Source organism: Dama dama, chromosome 15, assembly GCF_033118175.1.
Source record: "Dama dama isolate Ldn47 chromosome 15, ASM3311817v1, whole genome shotgun sequence".
NCBI lineage: Eukaryota > Metazoa > Chordata > Mammalia > Artiodactyla > Cervidae > Dama > Dama dama.
Window position 1 is genome coordinate 88102719 of NC_083695.1, and position 24787 is coordinate 88127505.

The 24787-nt window shown below is 48.4% G+C and overlaps 1 protein-coding gene across 1 annotated transcript in view; it reads left to right on the forward strand.

Moving 5' to 3' along the window:
* The window catches only part of LOC133069908 (deleted in malignant brain tumors 1 protein-like), a 74458-nt gene that overhangs the window by 20878 nt on the left and 28793 nt on the right, over positions 1–24787 (forward strand). The window contains exons 11-16 of the mRNA XM_061161351.1: positions 3096–3194; positions 6081–6298; positions 8100–8450; positions 15185–15544; positions 16337–16348; positions 21170–21481. Of these exons, the coding sequence (XP_061017334.1) occupies positions 3096–3194; positions 6081–6298; positions 8100–8450; positions 15185–15544; positions 16337–16348; positions 21170–21481 (1352 nt within the window). The remainder of the gene's footprint in view (positions 1–3095; positions 3195–6080; positions 6299–8099; positions 8451–15184; positions 15545–16336; positions 16349–21169; positions 21482–24787) is intronic.

The following is a 24787-nucleotide window of genomic DNA, read 5'->3' on the forward strand; positions in this document are numbered from 1 at the left end:
AGTTAAAGGGCCAGCGCTGGGGTCAAGGGCAGTGGGTATTCAAATAACGTCTCATCTGTAGTTTTCCCATTTATATAATTCAACTAAACTGAAAATTACATGGATGATGGGGAAATGGGGAAGACCATATTGCATGAATGATGGCTCAGTGGTAAAGAATCCACTTGCAATACAGAAGACTTGGGTTCAATCCCTGGGTCAGGAAGATCCCCTGGAGTAGGAAATGGCAACCCACTCCAGTATTCTTGCCTGGAAGATCCCATGGATAGAAGAGCCTGGTGGACTATGGTCCATGGGCTTGCAAGAGTCAGACACGACTTAGCATCTAAACCATCACCACCATATTGCATGAAAGGAGCCATCCTGCTCCTCTCCTGCTCTAAAATGCAGTGGTTTAAAGCAACAACTACTGAATTAGAGGCCATGGTTTGGTGGGTCAGGAACTGGAGCAGGGCTTGGCTGGGAGAGTCTTCTGCTCCACATAGCGTAGAGCAGGGTCACCCCGTGGCTGCTCTGGAGAGTCCAGGACAGACGCACTCTCACGCCTGGGGTCCTGAACTGACCCCAGGGGGGCTCAGCCAAGGCCCTGCTTCTTCTCCAGGTGGTCTCAGGGCCTCTTTACAGGGCCTCTCTAGCAGGGGAATCAGACTTCTTACAGAGTGGCTCGGGGTGGCTCAGGGTGCCATGAGCACCCAGAGACAGGAAGTGGAAGCTGCCAGTCTTTCTTATGGCACAGCGTCTGCCATACTCTGCTGGCCTGAGCTTCCACAGAGCCCACCCAGGCTCCAGGGAGGGGACCAGACCCACCCCTTGACCAGAACCTGTCGCCTTCTTTAGCCTGCCCCAGGACCGTAGAGAACATTCGGTCAGCACCTGCACACTCTTCTCCATTTGCCCTATGTACATGGACATTTCTGAGGAAACCCGTTACATTTTGCTAACTTGTAGATGAGACTAATTCTCCTGATGTCAGCATTATCTCCCTTTTTTTATCCCTTCTAGGTCTTTCCACAGCGTCTCAGGATCATGTAACAGGTAGCCGCTTGTTTTAAACTGACATGGTAACTCTATTCCAAAAGAACCACCAGAGGAAATGCTAGACGGTGTGCCCAGGACGGGGCACAAAGGCTGGCTTAGTGTGGGTGAGGGGCTGCTTCTGCTGCCCAAGCTACACCCATCGCAGCCCCTCCCAGGAGAAGGTGGGGCGGCCAGGACTCAGCCCAGGACCCCCTCTGTCCTCACACGCCCCGCCCCCACCGCGCTGAGGGGCGTGGCGTTAGTACCGCTGATGCCTGGAAATGCTGCCTCTTTAACTAAAGCAGCAGCTGGGAAGGGGCGTGTGGATCTGCCCAGATCAGAATAGGCGGGAGGGTGACAAGGAACTCGAAGAAAATGTGGCTCAGTCCATCTGCCCATTCTCAGCCTGCGTCCTATGGGCACAGTCCTGTAATAGGAACCCACAACAGGTACCAGCCCATCACCGCCTGCCATGTGTAGTTCAGTTCAGTTCAGTTCAGTCGCTCAGTCGCCTCCGACTCTTTGCAACCCCATGGACTGCAGCACACCAGGCTTCCCTGTCCATCACCAACTCCCGGAGTTTACTCGAACTCATGTCCATTGAGTCAGTGATGCGATCCAACCATCTCATCCTCTGACGTCTCCTTCTCCTCCTGCCCTCAATCTTTCCCAGCATCAGTGTCTTTTCAAACGAGTCAGCTCTTCGCATCAGGTGGCCAAAGTATTAGTTTCAGCTTCAGCGTCAGTCCTTCCAATGAATAGTCAGGACTGATTTCCTTTAGGATGGACTGGTTGGATCTCCTTGCAGTCCAAGGGACTCTCAAGAGTCTTCTCCAACACCACAGTTCAAAAGCATCAATTCTTCTGCTCTCAGCTTTCTTTATGGTCCAACTCTCACATCCATACATGACCACTGGAAAAATCATAGCCTTGACTAGACGGACCTTTGTTGGCAAAGTAGTGTGTAGAGGCTTCGGGAAACCCAGTCCCAGGGGTTTCAGCGTCAGTCTGACGTTTATAACCTACAAACAGCAGTCCATACTAGCTCCCTGGGCTGGCTGTGTCCCTCACCACTTCCCACTCTCCATCGTAGGAAAGACCAGGAATCTGTGAGATTCTGGGAGGATTACAAGGTGTTCAGGGGAGAAAGAAGAAAGTTCAGCATCTTCATAATTTGGGTACAAGGTCAATAAAATGTTATGCTTTCAGATTTCCTCTAAAATAATTTGATGATTCTAAGTTTTCTGCTTTTTTTGTGTGGTGTGCTGTTTCAGATTTATGTTTATGTGTGTGTATAAATTTATTATATGAAATAATATAGTTATATTAATATGACAAGCAGAATGGAAGAGTTAGATTTCACTTGTTTAATTCTTAAAAGTCCAAAACCTGTAAGCTCCAGTCTCAATGGATATGGAGCTGAAGGAAAGACAACCTACCCAGAAAAAGTGGTGAAAAAGTAGTAAAAGGGAGGTCCCGGTCACACCCTCCCAGAACAGTCCACACCACCCCCTTTGTCTTCAGTTCCTCAGACCCTCAGCTCCTCAAAGTCACCCCTTCCCCACCACGTACAGCTCCATCTCTGTCTCTGCCTCTCTTTCCCAAACCCTCAAGCCAATCAGCTCCACCTGTCTCCCAGCAAATGAGACCTTCCACTTTAGAAACAGTCAACAGGACAGAGATAATATTTTCCCCATTGGACGACAGAGGGAGGAGGGCAGGGAGCTCTTATATCAGTGCGTTCTGCTGCTGCTGCTGCTAAGTCGCTTCAGTCCGACTCTGTGCGACCCCATAGACGGCAGCCCACCAGGCCCTTCTGTCCCTGGGATTCTCCAGGCAAGAACACTGGAGTGGGTTGCCATTTCCTTCTCCCCATCCCAATTAGACTGAATAGGCTCTCCTTCCCGGAAGATGCTTAGGCTACAGATCTGTCAATTCAGCCTGACTCCCCCAGGTCCTTAGTGGGAAGACATAAGTGACGCCATGGAGACATATCCTGACATCTTTTTTCCTGCTGTTTCAGGAGAAAGGAGCTCTTGTGGAGGGGTCATTTCTAGTCTCTCTGGCTCATTTTCCAGTCCGCTGTATCCAGAAAACTACCCAACAGACATCCAGTGTGTGTGGGAGATCCACGTGGATAAGAAGTTCCGCATAGAACTCATGATTCCAACTCTGAAGTAAGAAAACAACTCTTTAAAAGAAGTGTGTGCATGCTTCATCACTTCAGTTGCATCCGACTCTTTGTGACCACATGGACTATAGCCCACCAGGCTTCTTTGTCCATGGGATTCTCCAGGCAAGGATAGTGGAATGGGTTGCCATTCCCTCCTCCAGGGGATCTTCTCAACCCAGGGATCAAACCCTTGTCTCTTAGGTCTCCAGCATTGGCAGGCAGGTTCTTTATCGCTGGCACCACCTGGGAAGCCCCCTTTAAAAGAAGAGTCTACCTAAATAAGAATATTGCCTTGAAAAATTCAGTAAATGGTTTAATTCACGTATTTGACTTAACATTACTATGAGGGTTCTTTTTTTATTTATTTAAAAAAATTGTCTTTTTCAGCTTTGCCCTCATTGTACACTGGGTACCAATATTCATCCTCTTAGACTTTCTTTTTCTTTAATCTGAGTTTTAAGCAAGCAGTAAGAGGCTTTACCTACACATGCATTAGGCGACTACTCCAGCCATGAGCCCTGCATCCTCTATATGTTACCTTAAAATGAAATGAGACGGTAGTCATTACATCATGGTAGTCATTCTTTTCTTATCAGTTCATAAAATAAAAACAGACACTTTTAGTGTGCTCAGGCTCTGCGCTTTGTGTTCCGTATGCTTTGTTGCCGGGGTCCAGCCCCAGCAGGATCCAGGGGAACCCTCAGGATGAACAGCGTCGGCGAATGAGAAAGAGACAGTGAGACAAAGCCCGGGGCTGAGTCTGGAGTTTATTTTTGCACGGCCCCTTTATACCCTTAACAACATCTTTGGGGGAAGTGCATACTGCTTACACACAGGGCATCTCAAAACATTACAGCAACTTGACCTTCAACAGAAACAGGATGTCACCCACATACTTTCATTCACAGGAGTCTTTCTTATCATTTGGCCTTCAGGCCTGCTAACATTTTATGGCTTGCACCTGGTGTGACTTAAGCAACTTCAGTAGCTGACCCTGTTTTTCTTATAATTAATCTATTTTCTTTCTAATAGGCATCATCTCTATGGGAACTAGATAGGATTACATTTTTACAGAACAGAAATGCGAAGGACTGCAAAAACAGCAGATATAGGACAAAACAGGCTCTTAGTCTTAAAAGTTAACTACCTGCAAGAAGTCGCCAGGCACATCTGTGGCTATCATATTTGTGGAGCTTTTCTCACCCCGCGGAGGGGCCTATGCTTAATAGTTTCTTTTAGCGTTCTGTGCTTAGGATGTTTAGAACAATCATGAGCGTGTTGTGCAATGAGAGCACACATTTATCACACAAGCCAGAATGCCAGCCAAAGGGTTTGAATTAAAGCATTTCCTTCATCCCTGGCCCCTTCATAGGGTACCAGCGTCCAGGAGATTTATTAATTAGGGTTTTAAGTTGGTCTTTATTCAGTGAAAGAGGAGCAGGAGAGCTCTCGGCAGGCAACACAAGAATCCGCAGCAGGGCAAACAAGAACAACAACAGAAAAGGGGGGAGGATACAGGGTGGGGTAGAGGCCGAGGCCAACCTGGAGGGTCCCTTATCTTAGACGGCCTTGCCTGTCAGGTTTTTTCCTCATGACCTCATCATGGATGGGATCCCAGATGGCCTTGCCTGCCTGGTATTTTCTTCATGACCTCGTCACGGGCGGGACCCCCCATAACGGCTCCCGGCACTTTGTCACATTACAGTGTCACTATAGCCCTAATAAAGATGTCCTTATCACCCAGTTAAAGACTAAGAAGCTGAGACTCAGAGAGGTTACTCACCAAAGGCCAACCTTCTAGGTCCATTGGATGTGTACAGTGCTGTAAGGAGAGTTTGTACAAAGCCCTTCTCCTTGTTGACTATGACACACACCTGCAACAAACACAGCAATAACATGACATGAAAATCCCCCCTTAGCATCACTGCATCGTTCTCGGCCCGTGGAGTCAGACACACCCTATCCCAAAGAATATTCTAGAAGAGTATTATCTTTGTCAATTGACACCCTAAGGACACAGCCCACAATGAGGTGAGTACCTTGAACCCACACCTCTAAAACCTATCATGTTATCAGTTATCCATTTCTTCTTCAAAATCAGCCCTGGGGACTTGGTTAAGACTCATTGCTCCCAGTGCAGGGGGCCCAGGTTCGATCCCTGGCTGGGGAACTATAAGATCCCACATGCCATGTGGCGTGGCCAAAAACGACAACAACAACCAATCAGCCCTCATACACATCCCTGTGAATAATTACCAAAGTGCAAATACTGTTCCGCATGCTGACATTGTTTTTATTTCAAAATCAAGCTTTTTCTCCCCAAGAATTTGGGTATGAAGAATGTTGTGAAATACAGAGGTAGGAATGGGTTTTGATGTCAGTTACATGTTGATCAGTTGGGGTGACTTTATTGTTAAGATTTTGTGTGCAGTGTACATTTGCCTCTCCCGAGGTTTTGCATGAGTTGTGATTGGCTAAAATCAGTATGATTTCTGAGTTTCTATTACTGAGCTGTGGCCATAGACCTCACACATTCTTCAGAAAGAGATAAAAGGAGTTTTGCTAATAAGGCATCTGAAAAGGTTAATTGATATTTTATGTGTTACTATGCAATTCAAAGTATAATCCAAATAGTTAATTCTGTGCATGTCATAATTTTCAAGCTTTAAGATCTAGGAAGCCCTGGGACTTCCCTGGTGGTCCAGTGGTTAAGAATCTGCTTCCATGGCAGGGGGCACAGATTTGATCCCTGATTGGGGGAACTGAGATCCAGCATGTCACATAGCCCAACCAAAAAACAAATAAATAAAAATAAGCCTAAGTAAGCAATTAAAAAAAAAAATCTAGGAAGCCCTAACCAGCTGCTAAGCCTCTGCTATGATTCCCCTAGACTGGAAGATATCCTTGGATGCCCGTATGACTCAGTCGAAATCTTCGATGGCCCCAGGATCACCTCTCTCTCCATGGGGAAGTTCTGTGCCTCAGCAGCTGTGATGTTTTTCTCCTCCTCTGACATCCTGACTGTGGTGTTCCGAAGTGATTCCATGATCACCAACACTGGCTTTTATGCTCTGTTCAATGCGATTCCCCAGGGCAGAAGAGAGTCAGGTAGGAAGCTTCAGGTAGGCTTTTGGCCTTGAAAAAAAAACAACAGAATAGTTTTCTAATTTAAGGGATCCTCCTATTGGCAGAAGCATGGCTTCAGTTCTAAAAGCTCCCCTACAATTAGCCAGAAAGACCCTGCTGTATCACTGCTAGCTTTTTCCACTAAGAGGGCCTCGTGGGCAATTGAAATAAAGCAGTGATGGGCTTCCCAGGTGGCGCTAGTGGTAAAGAACCTACCTGCCAATGCAGGAGATGCAGATTCCATCCCTGAGTCGGGAAGATTCCCTGGAGGAGGAAATGGCAAACCACTCCAATATTCTTGCCTGGAAAATTCCATGGACAGAGGAGCCTGGAGGGCTACAGGCCATGGGGTCGCAAAGAGTCAGCCACGACTGAGCTACTGAACACATGTGCAGCCTGTATGTGAATGGGCAGGCAGCTCTTCATGGCTGCCTCGTCATAGCCTTCCGCGGGACCTGGTACTGTCCAGCGTGCTGAAAGGTAAAAGTCAGACTTTCAAGAATTCTCCTCCCTCCACCAGCTGGCTCACTTTGCCTCCTTTGAACCCTAGACTCACCACATAAGAGGCTTGGGGACTCCTTAATGGAGAGACCCTATGGCTCATCATTCCAGAGCCAGGTCCAGTTTGCACCAAAAAAATATACTTACCTGCCAGTTGTGGGGCCACAGTAACTCAGGTCACTAGGAATTCAGGTAGAAACTTCCAGTTAGTATTTTGAGGCTGGTGGGGGGAAGGGTGTTTCTGAATGAGGGAATTCCTTAAATATTTGACTTTCCAAAGGCATGTGTGAGATCTTGCCCTGGGGAGGCTAAGTAAAGTCCAGGAGTTGAAGTCCAGGCCATTCATTGACTCAGGATCATCATTTATTCATCCAATAATATTCACTAAGGTCCTTCTATGTGCCAGCCCTGGGTAGAAGTTCTGGGGATGCAGCCAACAGTACAGAGCCCTCCCCCTGCAGTTTACGGTAGGGTGAGTATGGGTGAGTGGGGGAGGATCAAGACACAACAAACAAGCAGATAAATAAGATGATGTGAGGGTGGTGACAAGGTTGGGAACACAGAGTCACATGGGATGGAGGAGCTGCTGCTGTGGATTGAAAGGGGATGGCTGGCCTTGCTAAGGAGGCCATATGTGAGGAGTGATCATACAGGGGCATTCCAGGCAGAGAGAAGAGCAATGCATGGGCTCTCAGGGAGGAAAGAGTTGGACATGTCCAAGAAACTGAAAGAAGGCAGAGCCTGTGAGCACAGTAAGGGAAGAATGTCCCCAGGTGTCTCCAGGGGACTGCAGGTGATTCCAGCTGGCCGTAGCCTGTCAGCCCAAAAACAGCAGGTCCCTTTGGGCTTTATGGAGTCATAGACACCCTTGTGGCCAGGTGCCTTCAGGGGATTAAATCTACACTTATCCAAACACTTGTCCAGGACATGCCCAGAGAAGCAGCCAGGAACCCATTGCCCCAGGAACCCAGCTTTGTGACCCAGAGAACCACATGGCAAGATCTGCAGGACCCAAGGTGTATTGGGGCTGAGGGCTGTGCTTCATGTACATGCTGTTGTTGACTTGGCACCCCATTTTACAGATGAGGAAACTGAGGCCCAGGGAGATAATTTATCAAAGGTTACACAAGGGAGCAGGAGAGCTGGAATCTAAACCCACCTCTGTCTCATGTATTACAGACTCAAGACAGCCTTAATAAGGCTTCATTCTTGCATTTATTTGACTTAGCTGCAAATATAGGAGCTAGAAATCCTTCCTATTTAAAACTACCTAAACTCAAAGGTTTAGAAGATGAGCCAGAGCTGCGGCTGGTGGGCAGTTCTGGGCGGTGCTCTGGATGCGTGGAAATCCTGCACCAGGGAGCCTGGGGCACCGTGTGTGACGACCTACAGGACCTGAAAGAAGCCAGGGTCATATGCTGGCAGCTGGGGTGTGGTTGGGCCATCGCTGCCCCGGGAAAGGCCCACTTCGGCCCGGGCTCTGGAGACATCCTCCTGGACAGTTTCCAGTGTTTGGGGAACGAGAGCCACCTTGGCCAGTGCCCCAGTTCCGGCTGGTCAGACCACAACTGTGGTCACCATGAGGATGCTGGTGTCGTCTGCTCAGATACCTCTCCCTTTCCTCCAGGGGCAGGTTTTTTCTGATCTTTCAGCAGCTATGGGATGGTGGAAGGTGTGTCCAGAGCAGGGCTGGTGCCCTGGCAGAAGGTGTCCCTTCAGCCAGGCTAACAGAGAATGCTGAGAGCTGGGCTCTCTTGGGAACACACATCCAGGGCCACATAATTGTCAGGTCGTGTTTTCTGCAGCTCCTCTCAGGTCTGGAGCTGTTTACTAAACATGCCCTTTCTTGCTTGTGTAACAGGAAGCCTGCCTGCTTGGGACCTGCCCACACTGGGAAACCACCACTTGTCCTGATATAATTTAACTATCTTTTTTTAATGCATGCAGATGCAGGGGACTGGGCTCCAGACGTGACACCTGCACCCCCAGGTATGTCTAACCCTACATTTCCAATATCTCTGCAAAGTAGATAAGAAATCTAACCTCTTTCAGGGAGATCCAGGTTCAATCCCTGGATCTGGAAGATCCCCTGGAGAAGGGAATAGCAACCCACTCCAGTATTCTTGCCTGGAGAGAGGAGCCTGGGGTGCTACAGTCCTTGAGGCCACAAAGAATCAGACACAACTGAGCAAGTAACATGCACAACCTCTTTCAGCATCCAGACACAGGTGGACAGTGACCTAGACACTGGAATCACCCAGGGAGCTTTAAAATTTTATGATACTCAAGCTGCACGCCAGACCAGTCACATCAGAACCTCTGGGTCACACCCAGTCATCAATGATATTTAAAACTTCCTGTGTAATTCCAGTGTGTGGCCAAGGCTGAGAGCCAGCGGCTTGGACGAGAAGCTGAGAGTCATGTAGCCCAAATGAAATAGCATCCGACACTCTCTCTGGACAGTGGATCAGGGAGGGGCAGGACGGACTGAAAGAGATGGTCCATCGCAGTGGCCAAGCAGAGGGTTGATCTGGAGGGGAGGAGGTGGGAAGGTCTACCTCTCAAGAATATGAGTTAGAGAATGAAAGTGTGCAAGTAAACAAAGATGCACTGAATGTCGAACTCTGCCAGTGGGTCAAGAGCAGATTGGGGACGAGAAGCAAAAACAGCTGGGCTCCTCTGGGAGCCTCCTGGCTTAGCCAACATAACAGGGATAGAGGAAGGTACACCTTCTTCAGGTAACCTACTCAAAGTCCATGTGATCCGCACCGCCCCACACTGGAGACTGCAGCTGTATCAGAGCATCTGGCACCCAGCAGCCTCTGCAGAACAAGTTCTTAGCTGCCAGCTTCCCTGATCACTGGCACCCTGGGCCCCATCCAGCCTCCTCCCAGCCTTACCCAGCGACTGCGGGCACCCTCTGCCCTCCGTGAGAGCCTGGGTTGGGGAAGGTCAGGGCTGCACCTCACAGTGTTTGGGGGCCAGGCAAGGTGGCCAGAAGCTGCCCCAATCCTGGGCTGGCACCACTAAGGTGCACGTGGAAGGACACTTGGTGGGGACCTCTTTTCCTCCAGTCCAGGTCCCGAGGGCATCCCAGGTGCAAGTCACCATCCCTGGTAAGCCACCCTTCTGGGGTGGGTTGCAGAGGTGGGCCCGTGGAAGGGGCCCATCTTACTTCCTTGGACTCCTTGTCCAACCTGCCTTTCCTCACCACGGCTCTCAGCTTCCCAGGTTTGGTCCCTCGGCATTTTGGCACCTGATAAATGTCTACAGGGACAGCAGCATGCTCACGAGCCTGGTGCTATGACAGTGGGTGATGCCTCATGACTGGTCACTCTCAGGACAGCCCTTGAGTTGGTGGACCCAGCGCAGAAGAGAAAATAAATCACATGACTGCGTTGTCTGTAATTTCATGGTAAATCACCGAAAGAAGGGGAGAAGCTACATCTCAGGTTGGGGAGCAAAGAGGAATGAGTGTGTCCATACCATGTATTAATACTAGTAGCAGCTTCATTCATTTGCACTTAAGTAGAAGGTGATGTCATCGGACGAAGCTCTTTCCTGATTTTCTTTGGTTTTGATTTTTGCAGCTGCTGTTCCCCAAGCGCCTGTCCCACCAGGTAACTCTTCTTGCATTGAAAGTATAACCCGTAAAGGATAGAATGATGATTGTTGTTGTTCAGTTGCTAAGTCATGTCCAACTCTTTTCGATCCAATGTACTACAGCATGCCAGGCTTCCCTGTTTTTCACTATCTCCTGGAGTTTGCTCAAACTCATGTTCATTGAGTCAGTGATGCCATCCAACCATTTCTTCTACTTTTATGATTTAGAATTGTGGTGATAATTCCTAAGAGTAGAATAGACATCCGCTGCCCTGGCTGCATGAGGGAGAGGAAGTGAGGGATGGAGGGATTGTCGACATCTCAGTTGAGCTGATTTGCATGACAGGAAGCTGGGACAGGATCAATGATGTGTCCTTGACACCCCACAGCTGCCATATATATATCCAATCCATTTCCAGCCTCACCTACAATCTCAGGGTCCTTCCTACCCATCACACATCTTTCTGCCACCCTCACCCCCTCCTTGAGGGTACGACCACACTCCAGCCAAGCCACAGCTATGTCTATACTAGCATGATCCCTTCCCACTCTGTGATTCACTCTTGAGCTTGGTGTGACTCAGGAGTCTATACCTGGGAAAAGGTAAGGTACCTGTCTGAAGACTCCAGCCACGGGTCTCTTCATCCCGTTTTCACAGGAGGAAGTAGCTCCTGTGGGGGCGTCATTTCAAGTCTGTCCGGATCCTTCTCCAGTCCCCGGTACCCAACCAACTACCCCACTGACGTGGAGTGTGTCTGGGTGATCCACCTGGCCGAGAAGTTCCGCGTAGAACTGACGATCCCCAGCCTGAAGTAAGCAGTTGTGTCTTTTTCTGCTTCAAGGGCCAGATTGGATTTGAATCCATGCTTTCCCCATGAGGTTGCCTTTCCAAGTGCCTGAGTCATTAGCTGCTATAACAAAAATTTAGTAAACTAGGCATCTTAATAAACAGCAGAAGTTTATTTCCTGTAGTGGCCCCATGGTGTAATGGTTAGCACTCTGGACTTTGAATCCAGTGATCCAAGTTCAAATCTCTGTGGGACCCGACTATCTTTTGGGCTTCCCTGGTGCTCAGATGGTAAAGAATCTGCCTGCAATGTGGGAGACCCGAGTTCAATTCCTAGGTCAGGAAGATCCCCTGGAGAAGGGAAAGGCTACCCACTCTAGTATTCTTGCCTGGAGAATTCCATGGACAGAGGAGCCTGGAAGACCACGAAGTTGCATAAGTTGGACACCATTGAGTAACTAGATGACATGAAGTGACGAACAAAAATATAATAGACTTGGTGTCTTAATAACAATGGAAGTTTATTTCTGACAGTTCTGCAGACTGGCAACTCCAAGATACGTATACCAGCTGATTCAGTGTCTAGTGAGGACCTGCTCCCAGGCTCACAGATGGCTGTTTTTCACTATGACCTCACGTGAGGGAGGGGACCAGGAGCTTTCTCAGCCTCTTTCTAGGGGCACTAATCCTGTCTTGAGGGCTCTGCCCTAACAACCTAGTCACTTCTCAAAGGCCCCACCTCCTAAGACTGTTACTATTGAGGGTTAAGTTTCAACAGATCAATTTTGAGGGGACACAAACCTTCTGCCTACAGCACCACCTGACAAATCCTTTCACATATTAGGTGAAAATTGGTCTGGTCATCTGAGCTTAAGGAGTTTTTTAAAAAATTTATTTATTTTTTTCAGATTGCATTTTATTTATTTTTAAAATTTATTTATTTATTTTAATTGGAGGCTAATTACTTTACAATATTGTGGTGGTTTTTGCCATACATTAAGAATCAGCCTCAGGTGTACGTGGGTCCCCCATCCCGAACCCCCTCCCACCTCCTTCCCCATCCCATCCTTCTGGGTTGTCCCAGTGCACCAGCTTTGAGTGCCCTGTTTTATGCATCGAACTTGGACTGGTAATCTATTTCACATATGATAATATACATCTTTCAGTGCTATTCTCTCAAATCATCCCACCGTCACCTTCTCCCACAGAGTCCAAAAGTCTATTCTTTATATCTGTGTCTCTTTTGCTGTCTCACAAAAGGTCATCATTCAGTTCAGTTCAGTCACTCAGTCGTGTCCGACTCTTTTTGACCCCATGGACTGCAGCATGCCAGGCCTCCCTGTCCATCACCAACTCCTGGAGTTTAATCAAACTCGTGTCCACTGAGTTGGTGATGCCATCAAACCATCTCATCCTCTGTCATCCCCTTCTCCTCCCACCTTCAATCTTTCCCAGCATCAGGGTCTTTTCCAATGAGTCAGTTCTTCACAACAGGTGACCAGAGTATTGGAGTTTCAGCTTCAGCATCAGTCCTTCCAATGAACATTCAGGACTGATTTCCTTTAGGATGGACTGGTTGGATCTCCTTGCAGTCCAAGGGACTCTCAATAGTCTTCTCCAACACCACAGTTCAAAAGCATCAATTCTTCAGTGCTCAGCTTTCTTTATAGTCCAATTGTTGTTACCATCTTTCTAAATTCCATATATATGCGTTAATATACTGTATTGGTGTTTTTCTTTCTGACTTACTTCACTCTGTATAATAGGCTCCAGTATCACTTAAGGAGTTTTAATCACTGAGCTCAACTTCCTGTGCAGTTGGAGAAGACCCCATGAGCATCCCTGACGCCATCATGGAGGGAGTCTCAGCTGGGGTGACCCACACATGAGGACCCCACATGAGGACACAGCCTCTTCCTCTGGCTGAACCCCAGTCTATTCATCGTCATTATCTTTCTGACCATTATTCTTCTGCCTGGTGCTATACACAACAGATCATCTTCCTCTTCCCTCCGAGAATTTCTCTCCTGTCCCTACTAAAACTTTTCTTTTGCATATTAAATAGCCTCAGTTTATTCATTCATCAGTTCATCCCCTTGATGGGGGGAGCTGAAATAGACCAGGACAGACAAGAGGCTGACTGAACTGGACCAGTCCCAACAGGGAGCGGGACAAAAGGGTAGACCCAGGCAGCATCAGAGGGGTCAAGTCCATGAGAGAGATGTGTGGCTGGAAGGAGATGCAGGGGTGACTGCAGTTCCTGGCTGGGTGTGAAGCAATATTTGACTTTATGCATAACATTGCGGCAGATTGCCTTAGGGAGCTTAACTCTGCCTTCACCTCCTCAGATTAGAGGACGTCTACGGGTGCCCTTACGACTTCATCGAAGTGTTCGATGGACAGCAGGTTGCCTCGCTCTCCTTGGGCAGATTTTGTGCTGGAACTGAACTCACATTCCACTCTTCTTCAAACATCCTGACCGCGGTGTTCAGGAGCAACGCCAGGATCACCAACACGGGGTTCTACGCCCTGTACAGCGCCATCCGGCAGGACGAAAGGGAGAGCGGTGGGTATCCTAACACAGACTTCAGAGGGATGTCAGGTGTAATGTGCACCCTTTTCCTTTAAGAGAGGAGATGCTTTTGTAAATCTGACCTGTGGGTCCCGCCCACGTTACTGACATCTGAGTGACATCACTCTGACGCTGACAGCCCCCAGCCCACCCCTGCCCCTGCCCTGCCCCTCACTGTCGTCTTCCTCCACCAAGACGTCCCCCTAAAGAAATAGAGAGCTGAGTCTCACGTCTTGCCATGCCCGTTGTGTTGAGGGAGGGCCCATGACAACAGTCTCCTCCTTCTCCAAAGGAAGCAGAAGCTCAGTAGAGCAGATCCTTCTAGAACAAAACCATCCCAAACTACAGCTGTCAGCCCACCTGCTTCCAGATGAGTTCAATGCAGAAACCATCCAGAATACTTCCCATACAAGATAGGAAGAACATTACAGAGCTGTCAGTTGATAATACTTAAGGTGACTGTGCAACTTATCCCTCAGTCAGGGGACTTTGGAGAATACAAAAGGGACTCCGAAATAATTGCAGTAGTAGTCTTAGTCACTCAGTCGTGTCTGACTTTTTGTGACCCCATGGACTGTAGCCCACCAGGCTCCTCTGTCCATGGGATTCTCCAGGCAAGAATATCGGAGTGGGTTGCCATTTCCTTCCCCAGGGGATCTTCCCCACCCAGGGATCCAACCCAGGTCTCCCGCATTGCAGGCAGATTCAACAGGCACTAATTGATCTACCCCAGTCATAAACCAGGAAGCTATGACAAACCTAGACAGCCTATTAAGAAGCAGAGACATTACTTTGCCAACAAAGGTCCATCCATAGAGACAAAGCAATGGTTTTTCCAGTATTCATGTTCGGATGTGAGAGTTGGTTGAAGGCTGAGTGCACAGGAGTTGGTGCTTTTGAATTGTGGTGCTGGAGAAGATGCTTGAAAGTCCCTTGGACAGCAAGGAGATCCAACCAGTCCATCCTAAAGGAGATCAGTCCTGAAAATTCACCGGAAGGACTGATGCAGAAGTGGAAGCTCCAATACTTTGGCCACCTGATGCGAAAAGCCAACTGATTGGGAAAGATCCTGATGCTGGGAAAGATTGAAGGCAAAAGGAGAAGGGAGTGGCAGAGGATGAGATAGTTAGATAGCATCACCAACTCAATGGACACGAATCTGAGCAAACTCTGCAAGATAGTAGAGGAGCCTGGCATGCTGCAGTCCATGAGGTCACAGAGTTGGAGGCAACTTAGTGACTGAACAATTCCTGGCATATCAGGACATAGGGTGTCTAGAGTCCAGCAGCTGAATATGCAGAAAGGTGCCTATAGGAGAATGTCAGAGATCCTCTCCTGGGCAGAAGATTCCAGAGAGATGGGGCACAGCCCCGCAGCTCAGGAGACTTTGCTTTCCCGTCCCCAGGTGAGTCCCTGAGGCTGGGGGATGGCAGTCACAGATGTGAGGGCCGGGTGGAGGTCTCCTACAACGGCACCTGGGGAACCGTGTGTGACGACAGCTGGGACCTGACGGACGCCAGGGTCGTGTGCCGGCAGCTCGGCTGCGGCGAGGCCTTGTCGGCCCCGAAGCAGAGCCACTTCGGTGGAGGCACCGGCCCCATCATCCTGGACAACGTGCAGTGCGCGGGGAGTGAGGCCAGGGTGTGGCAGTGCCCACACAGCGGCTGGTTCTCCCACAACTGCGGGCACCACGAGGACGCGGGTGTCGTCTGCTCAGGTGAGCCCCCGGGGACACGGCACACCTTGCTGGGGGCATCTCACCCCAGCAGCCTCTGGGAAGGGGGGTGACTTGGGAGTAATTGGAGACATGGGCTCCAAGCCGTCTTTTTAAGTCAATTTGCTGAAGAGGTAGTTTGCTTTCTCTTAAATTGTTGTGTTTGTAAAATGCTCAAGTGAAGTGAAAGTCACTCAGTTGTGTCTAACTCTTTGTGACTCCTTGGACTATACAGTCCATGGAATTCTCCAGGCCGGAATACTGGAGTGGGTAGCCTTTCCCTTCTCCAGGGCATCTTCCCAATGCAGGGATTGAACCCAGGTCTCCCGCACTGCAGGCAGATTCTTTACCAGCTGAGCCACAAGGGAAGCCTGAAAATGCTCAAAGTCCCACCCTAAAAGCTGTGGTGAGGGACTTCCCTTGGGGTCCAGTGGTTAAGGCTCCATGCTTCCAGTGCCAGGGGTGTGGGTTCGATCCCTAGTTAGGGAACTAAGATCCCACCTGCTGTGTGACAAAAAAATAAATAGTCATCATAGATCACTCATATGTTTTAAAGAAAACTCCAATGGTTAAATAGAGGGTTATATCACCACTTGGTGCTGGGAAAGAATGGAGGCAGGGGAAGAAGGGGACAACAGAGGATGAGATGACTGGGTGGCATCACTGACTCAATGGACATGAGTTTGAGTAAGCTCCAGGACAGGGAAGCCTGGCATGCTGCAGTCCATGGAGTCGAAGAGTCAAACCCAGCCTAGTGACTGAACAACAACGTGTCCACTGAGTCAGTGATGCTGTCTAACCATCTCATCCTCTGTGGCTGCCCTCTTCTCCTTTTGCCTTCAGTCTTTCCTAGCAGTGGGATTTAGTGCTACACTCCTAGCTGCCCAGAACAGAATGTTTGCTAAAAAAAAAAAAAAGCAAATAAAAGAAATTTTAATTTTAAATTAATTTTAAAAAACCTGATTTCCTTTTGTGTGACTGTCTCACTCAATTCATCTCTTATTCTGTCTTCTATCTTGGAGTAGATATTGATGGCAACCCCAAAGTAGGACCAACTTCCAAACATTTTAACCCATTGCCAGGTCCCTGGTGTGAGTGAATCCTAGCTACTTTTGAATCCTGTAATTGGGACACCATCTGATTAAATTATTTCTTGTTAATTAACAAGAGCCATGCAGTCCATTAGTCTTTCCCTGGTGGTTCAGACGGTAAAGCGTCTGCCTATAATGCAGAAGACCCGGGTTCAATCCCTGGGTCGGGAAGATCTCCTGGAAAAGGAAATGGCAACCCACTCCAGTATTCTTGCCTGAAAAATCCCATGGACGGAGGAGCCTGGTAGGCTACAGTCCATGGGGTCGCAAAGAGTCGGAGACGACAGAGCGACTTCACTTTCACTTTCGCTTATGCAGTCCTTTAGCATTGGCAAAATGGTGGGGCTTGGGGCCGGAGGCGCCACAGAGGGTGAGGAGAGAAAGAGGTAGAAGGGAAGGAGAATTCAAATCCACCAGAAATGCAGTCTCTGGTCAGTGGGATTTCCTGAATCAGTGTCCGCACGCAGTGGGGTGGAGTCACGGTCGGGGTGGGGTTGGTAACTGCCTGCAGTGGTGATCATGCAATAGTTACGTGCAGAGCAAGGAAACAGAGACCCAGGGTCAGGCCTCGGCAAGTCGTATCGAGCCACACTATCTGCAGACTTGTCGTCCAGGCACCCAGCCTCTCGTAGCATCGGCGCATCTCCACTACCGCGCAGAGCCGTCACAGATCTGCACATGGCTATTTTTGAGTACTCTAAAGGAGTTTTCTGAATAAAAGTCCTTGCGTACAGTATATTTTTTTTCTCTGTATTTTCACAGGCTCGACTGATGACAGCTCCGCTCCAGGTACGTCAGCTGGATTTAAAGGCTTTTCGTGATTTTACGTGCGCTTTGTTTTCAGTTGCAGCGCTTGAAGCAACCGGATGAATGCCGTAGCTTCCTTTTACATATGAGAAGCTCCGGCACAGAGAACCCTTTAGAAAAGCCACTTCAAATCCAGTATTTCAGCCACAAAGTGGATGCTTTTAGTAACTGCGGTCTTGACGTCAGCTAGGGTTTGGAATGCAACAAAGGGTCTCCTAACACAGCTGTTTCTGTGAGGACAGGGTCACGTTGCACTGGGCAGGGAGCCCTTGGCTTGGATCGTCTTTGCTCCCTTTTCATTAAAACACGTGCTCAGACCTGTCAGTGCGTGCAGGTTCGTAAAGCCCTCTCAACCTTATGTCCTGATCATTTCTCCTCACAAAACACTACAAACTTGGGACGTCCCTGGTAGTCCGGTGGTTAAGACTCTGCACTTCCAATCAGGGTTCAATACCTGGTCGGGGAGTTAAGATCCCACATGTGGTACATGTGGCAAAGAAAACACACACACACTATAAGCTTGAGAGGACACAGGTAATGATCTTATCTAACAAAGAGCAACTTGGGAAACTCCAAGAGCCTTCAAAGTGATTTTTTTTTTTTGATAGTTACAAGCAAAAGCAGCTCTAGAACAAGTCTCCTTATTCTGTTCCCATCCCCTCTTGGTTCCTCTAAAAACATCAGCAGAGGTCGGTGCCTCCTTCTGATGGGGTTTCTTCACTCTTTCTTGCAGATGAAAATATCCATTGTGGTGGTTTGCTGACAAGTAACTCGGGCTCTTTCTCCAGCCCCTGGTATCCTAAAAAATACCCCACAAATGTGGTGTGTGCCTGGGACATACAAGTGGATAGCAGGGCGCGTGTCAAACTTACTTTCGAAGTGATAAAGTGAGTAAATAGCTCCTGCTTTTACTCTCCTCTTTACTTGATTGTACTGCCTGCTACCACCACTACCCCCACCCCACCGTCGCCAAAAAATCCAGCTTTCGTATTTAGTTCTCAAAGGTAAGGAAGGCCTTGGAGACCCATCCAGTAATACTGATCAAAAAAAAAATTTTTTTTTAATTTTATTTATTTATTCATTTTGGCAGTGCTGGATCTTCGCTGCTGTGTGGGCTTTCCTCCAGTTGCAGCAAGTAGGGGCTACTCTTGGTCGCATCTTGCGGGCTTCTCCCAGTGGTGGCCTCTCCCGTTGTGGAGCACAGGCTCTAGGGCACGCGGGCTCAAGGAGTTGTGGTGCACGGGTTAAGTTGCCCCTCGGTTTGTGAGGTCTTCCCAGACCAGGGATCTGCGTTGGCAGGTGGATTCTTAACCGCTAGACCACCAAGAAAGTCCCCAGATCAATATTTAAACACATAGATCTTTTAACCCAGCAATTCCAGTTCCAGGAAGTTGGTCCACAGATAAAATCTCATGTGCACTGAGAAAAAATATTGGCTGCATTCTTACAGTAGTGCTAGGTTGGAAGCAGTCTTATTGCCCACCAGGGGGTCAGTTAAATAGATTTTGGTACATCTATCTATTGCTGTCACACAGTTCGGCTCAGTCATGTCCAACTCTTTGCAACCCCATGGACTGCAGCATGCCAGGCCTCCCTGTCCATCACCAACTCCTGGAGCTTGCTCAGATTCATGTCCATCGAGTCAATGATGCCATCCAACCATCTCAGCCTCTGTCGTCCCCTTCTCTTCCTTCCTTCAATCTTTCCCAGCATCAGGGTCTTTTCCAATGAGCCAGTTCTTCACATCAGGTAGCCAAAGTACTGGAGCTTCAGCTTCATCCTCAGTCCTTCCAATGTATATTCAGGGTTGATTTCCTTTAGGAGTGACTGATTTGATCTCCTTGCAGTCCAAGGGACTCTCAAGAATCTTCTCCAACACCACAGTAAAAAAGCATCAATTCTTCAGTGCTCAGCTTTCTTTGTGGTCCAACCCTCACATCTGTTCATGACTAGTGGAAAAACCATAGCTTTGACTAGACAAACCTTTGTTGGCAAAGTAATGTCTCTGCTTTTTAATATGCTGTCTAGGTTTGTCATAGCTTTTCTTCCAAGGAGCAAGTGTCTTTTAATTTCATGGCTGCAGTCACCATCTGCAGTGATTTTGGAGCCCAAGAAAAAGTCTGTCACTGTTTCCATTGTTTCCCCATCTATTTGACACGAAATGATGGGACCGGATTTAAAGCCAGCTTTTTCACTCTTCTCTTTCACTTTCATCAAGAGGCTCTTTAGTTCCTCTTCGCTTTCTGCCATAAAGGTGATGTCATCTGCCAGTCTCAGGTTATTGATATTTCTCCTAGCAATTTTGATTGCTGTCTCACACGTAGGGTGTATTGCTATGGAATGATCTGTAAGATCGTGGCCAGTAGTACAGGGACTGATATTATGCATAAACCATCTCTGGAAGGAAACAAGTAGGAACTGTTCATTGTAGCTGCTTGTGGGAAGGGGACTAGTCAGAACTGGAAGAAAAGTTGCTTTTAACCATGTGCCCACCAATACCACTTAAATTAGATTTCTTATGCTTATAATGCATATTTAGAAAAAACAATTGAATGAAAACTTCAAAAAATTAGAATATTTTTAGAGTTGGGAAGATATGCACTGCCTGCACCAATGGGATTATGGCTTCCTCCATCCTGTTTGATGAGGTGTAGGTTTCAGGCAGCTTTTCTAGAGCCCTTCCCAGAACAATCTTGGCAGTGCCTCCTAGGGGAAAGTCAGTGGCTAGATCTGAACTCTGTCATGATTTCACAGATTGGAAAACTTCTACAGCTGTCCGTATGACTTCATTGAAATCTTTGATGGCCCACAAAGCAAATCTTTTTCGCTGGGGAGGTTCTGTTCTGGCACAACCCCAGTATTTACCTCCTCAGCAAATCGCCTGACCGTGGTCTTCCAAAGCGACGCCATTGTCACCAATGTTGGCTTTTCTGCATCCTACGAGGCTCTCCTGCAAGACGAGAACAACACTGGTAGGTTCTTGGATCATCTGAGCCCCTGGCCCTGCTTGGTAATGACAGGGAGGGCGGGTAACCAACTCTGTGACTGGGGGAAGGGGTCCCGAGTGCTTTAGTTAACCTCCAGATCTGGCTAGAGAAAGTGATTGAACACCCAGCACTGCCATGAAACCACACATCCACATATATCTTCTGACGATAGAGCACGTGACCCCAGGTGAGAGGGTGCGTGGCTTATGCTGTCCCCAAGTCTTGGCACTCAGAACGCCTGCCTAGACAATGTGGGTCCTGACTAGGGCAACAACAGCCAGGGTCCCCAAGCTTGGTGCTTCCCACATCACACAGGGAGCTTGGGGACCTCCTTTGGTCTCTGTGAGCAGACAGTCCTGTCTGGGGAAGAGCTTTAAAAAGCATGTTATTGTTGTTTTGTTATGTCATTAAGTTGTGTCCAACTCTTTTGCAAACTCATAGACTGTAGCCCACCAAGCTCCTTTTGTCCATAGGATTTCTGTCAAGAATACTGGAGTGGGTTGCCGTTTCCTCCTTGAGGAGATCTTCCCAACCCAGGGATCCAACCTGTGTCCTGCCTCACAGGCGGATTTCCTCACCACTGAGCCACATGGGAAGCCCTGATAAAGCATACACCACCCCAAATCACATTGACCTGAACGATGAAACCCAAAGTACCTTTGTAGGCTCTTTAACCCACCTCAGTCCCTTCTCAGAATGAGAAGGGAGCCCTGGGAAGCGTGTCGGCTCAGAGGAGATACACAGAACTTCCTCGAAGGCAGAGCAGTGACCTGGGCGTGTCTGTTTCCTAGACGCGGTGCTCAGGCTGGCCAATGGAAGCCAGCCCTGCGAGGGCCGCGTGGAGCTGCACTTCAACGGCAGCTGGGGGACCGTGTGTGACGACGGCTGGGACCTGCAGGATGCCGAGGTGGTGTGCCGGCAGCTGAGCTGTGGCGGAGCAGTGTCAGCCCCCGGGAGGGCAAGATTCGGCCGAGGCCTGGGCCCCATCGCCCTGGACGACGTGAAATGTGTGGGGACTGAAGCCAGGCTGTGGCAGTGTCTGCACGGCGGCTGGTTCTCCCACAACTGTGGCCACCACGAGGATGCTGGCGTCGTCTGCTCAGGTGGGCCTGATGCTGGGGCCCAGGGTGGGCAAAGTGACATTCCTGCTCCATGAGTCTTCACCCAAGTGTACTTAGAGCCGTGAGGAAGTCCTGGATGGTCCCTGTTTCCCAAGCTTCAGCCCTGCATGGTCCCCGTCATGCGCACCTACTACCCTCAGTGGTTGGTGTAGTCACTAAGCCATGTCCGACTCTTTACGACCCCGTGGACTGTAGCACAACAGGCTTCTCTGTCCTCCACTGTCTCCTGCAGTTTGCTCAAATTCATATCCATTGAGTCGGTGATGTACCTAACCATCCTATCCTCTGCCGCCCCCTTCTCCTTTTGCCCTCAATCTTTCCCAGCATCGGGGTCTTTTCTGGTGAGTCGGCTCTTTACATCAGGTAGCCAAAGTATTGGAGTTTCAACTTCAGCATCAGTCCTTCCAATGAATATTGATGATTGATTTCCTTTCACATAGATTGGTTTGGTCTCCTTGCAGTCCAAGGGACTCACAAGAGTCTTCTCCAGCACCACAATTCAAAAGCATCAATTCCTTGGTGCTCGGCCTTTATGGTCCAACTCTCACCACATCTGCACATAACTACTAGAAAAAACAGAACTTTGACTATACAGATCTTGGGAAAGTGATGTCTCTGTTTTTTAATACGCTGTCTAGGTTTGTCATAGCTTTTCTTCCAAGAGCAAGCGTCTTTTAATTTCATGGCTACAGTTACAGTCTGCAGTGATTTTGGAATCCCCAAAAGAAAATCTGCCACTGTTTCCATTTTTTTCCCCTTCTATTCGCCATAAGGTGATGGGATCAGATGCCATGATCTTAGTTTTTTGAATGTTGAGCCTCAAACCAGCTTTTTCACTCTCCTCTTCACCCTCATAAAGAGACTCTTTAGTTCCTCTTCACTTTCTGCCATTAGAGTGGTGTCATCTGCATATCTGAGGTTGTCAATATTTCTCCCAGCAGTCTTGATTCCAGCTTGTGATTCATCCAGCCTGGCATTTCATGTGATGTACCCACAGTTGAGTTTTCTTAATGCTTTCCTTTATATCAGCTCTTCTCTTTTCACTTAAGTGAATTCATTTTGCAAGGAAAATTTATATTACCACCATATGGAGGGTCAGGATCACTTGCCATGAATAGAAAATACATAAGAATAAATACAGCAGCAATGAAACAAAGTTAAAATGGTTAAAAATAAATAGTGAACTATCTAACCAATTCACAACCCCTACATCTGAAAATGTCCTTAAGCAGAACAGAACTAAATGTAAACTTTTATATTTTAATGCAATGAATGCATGGCTCTGAAAATAGAAGTCATATAACCTCAGATTATCTGGCATCCCACCAGTGCTGAGTGATGCCTTGGAAATGGTATCTTCAGTTCAAATCCTCTCCCCTGCCAGTTTCACAGGTAACCAGGGATGCTCTGAAAGTCACATAGCTGGGAGCCCAGCTCTTCACCCAGCATTCTTACTTCTCAGTTGTATCCCAGTTGAGTCTCTGCAGATAAATTCAGTATTTGGAGTCAAAAGCCCCCCTTTATCCCTACATCCTTTTGGCTTTGGCTGGCAAGAGGCAAACTGGTTCATCAACTAGACTGGCAGCAACTGCCTGCGACAGGAGGAAAGAACAAGCAGGAGGTGAAGAGCCTGCAAGGTTCTGAGCAGAGGAGAGAAGTGAAGAGAAGAATCAGTGCTCTCAGCAAAGCAGGAGCTGTAGCATCAGAGGACAAGTCTGGGGACCTACAGGGCAGGAAGGTTGAGAGCAAGGGCCCTGGGCACCCGGGGGGGTGAGGATGGGGCAGAGGGGCCTGGCCCAGCTCCACCACCCACTCTGGGGCCCATCTGCTCCTTCCCAGTGCTGACCTTGCCAGTGTAAGTCCTTGAGACATGGTGTATATCCTTGAGACAAACATAGTTCTGCCCTTTGCAGACTGATGTTTAGTCTGGGAGGCAAGCCCTCACCCAGGAAGAATTACAAAACCAAACCAACTGGCAAGACAGGCGCTTCACACAAGGCAACCAGCCCTATGGCCTCTGTTTGCTACCCGCCCGCCCACCACCAGAATCCACAAAAATGACATTGCAGTCTCCGGCAAGGGGACAGAAATGAAGTATGATGACATCTGGACATTGTAGCCATGGCAACTCAGGGCCATTCTCGGATGCCCAGATTGGTTACAGTTTCTTCCCCAAACCAGAGATATACCTTACTGCTTCAAACAAGCCAATCTACCCCCTTGGGTTTAAGAAGAATCAAGGGACATAATCTGATTTACATGTCTCTTGATTGACGTCTCTTGTAGCCTCCCTGCCTTACTCAACACCGTCAGCAGCTGTGGGCCACCCAACTTCAGGTAATTGCCCTTGCTCTGAATTGAGTGGCTGTAACTTGCCTTGGCGAAGTCATCATGGGAGATAGGGTCGTGATTCAAGGACCAGATGACCTGGGCTTGCTGCCCTGGCTTCACCTTCACCAGCAGTGGGACACTGAGCAAATCCCTGAGCCTCTCTGGGCCTTGGTTTCCTCCTCTAAGGATGAGAAGGATGATCTTAGTATTTGTATCGTAAAGCCGGCTGGGGTTCAGTAGATCTCTCTCTGCAGAGTAGGGGGGTGGTGCTTGCAGTGTGGGGCTCACTTGTCAGATGTCAGCTATCTTCTTACCCCCCACTTCCATCTTCCTGTCTTCTCACTCTCCCCCTGCACCTTCCCTCACCCTGCAGGGAATTGCCTCTGAATATTGCCTTCTGCTTGACAGAACTGTAAATGAAGGAGCCAAAATCGCCACTCCTTAAGTCTTTCCCTGACTCTGATTGGCCCAGTCATTGTCACATTTTGAATTAGGTCAGCTCCTTTTCCATAGTCTTTAAGAATAAAATAAAATATGCTGAGAAGAGTTAGAAAAAAGAGAAGTGAACCCTAGCCTTTAATGAGCACTAGAGTAGGTTATACTGAACAGCCGTGATCCCCAAAGGATGCTCGTTGACTTTAAAACATCCCTACTGTTTTTCATCAATCAACCCCCCGACTCCATGCTTTTATTTTCTTGAGCTTGTATGAGTTGGCTTGTACCCTTCCAGACACAACAGTTGGTGTGTACTCCCCACAGAGAAAGGACTTGGGAAGGGAATCAAGCTAGAAACTAGATAATCTACAAGCCAGGGAGCCCTCCCTGCTCAAGCTTTGACTGAGAGTTAAATACATTTGACACTTAATGAGGTTGTTGTATAATTTTTTCTTTCACTTTCTGTCTGTCGTTAGCATCTTTTCCAGTGCCAACAGAGGTGCCTACATCAACAGGTAATCT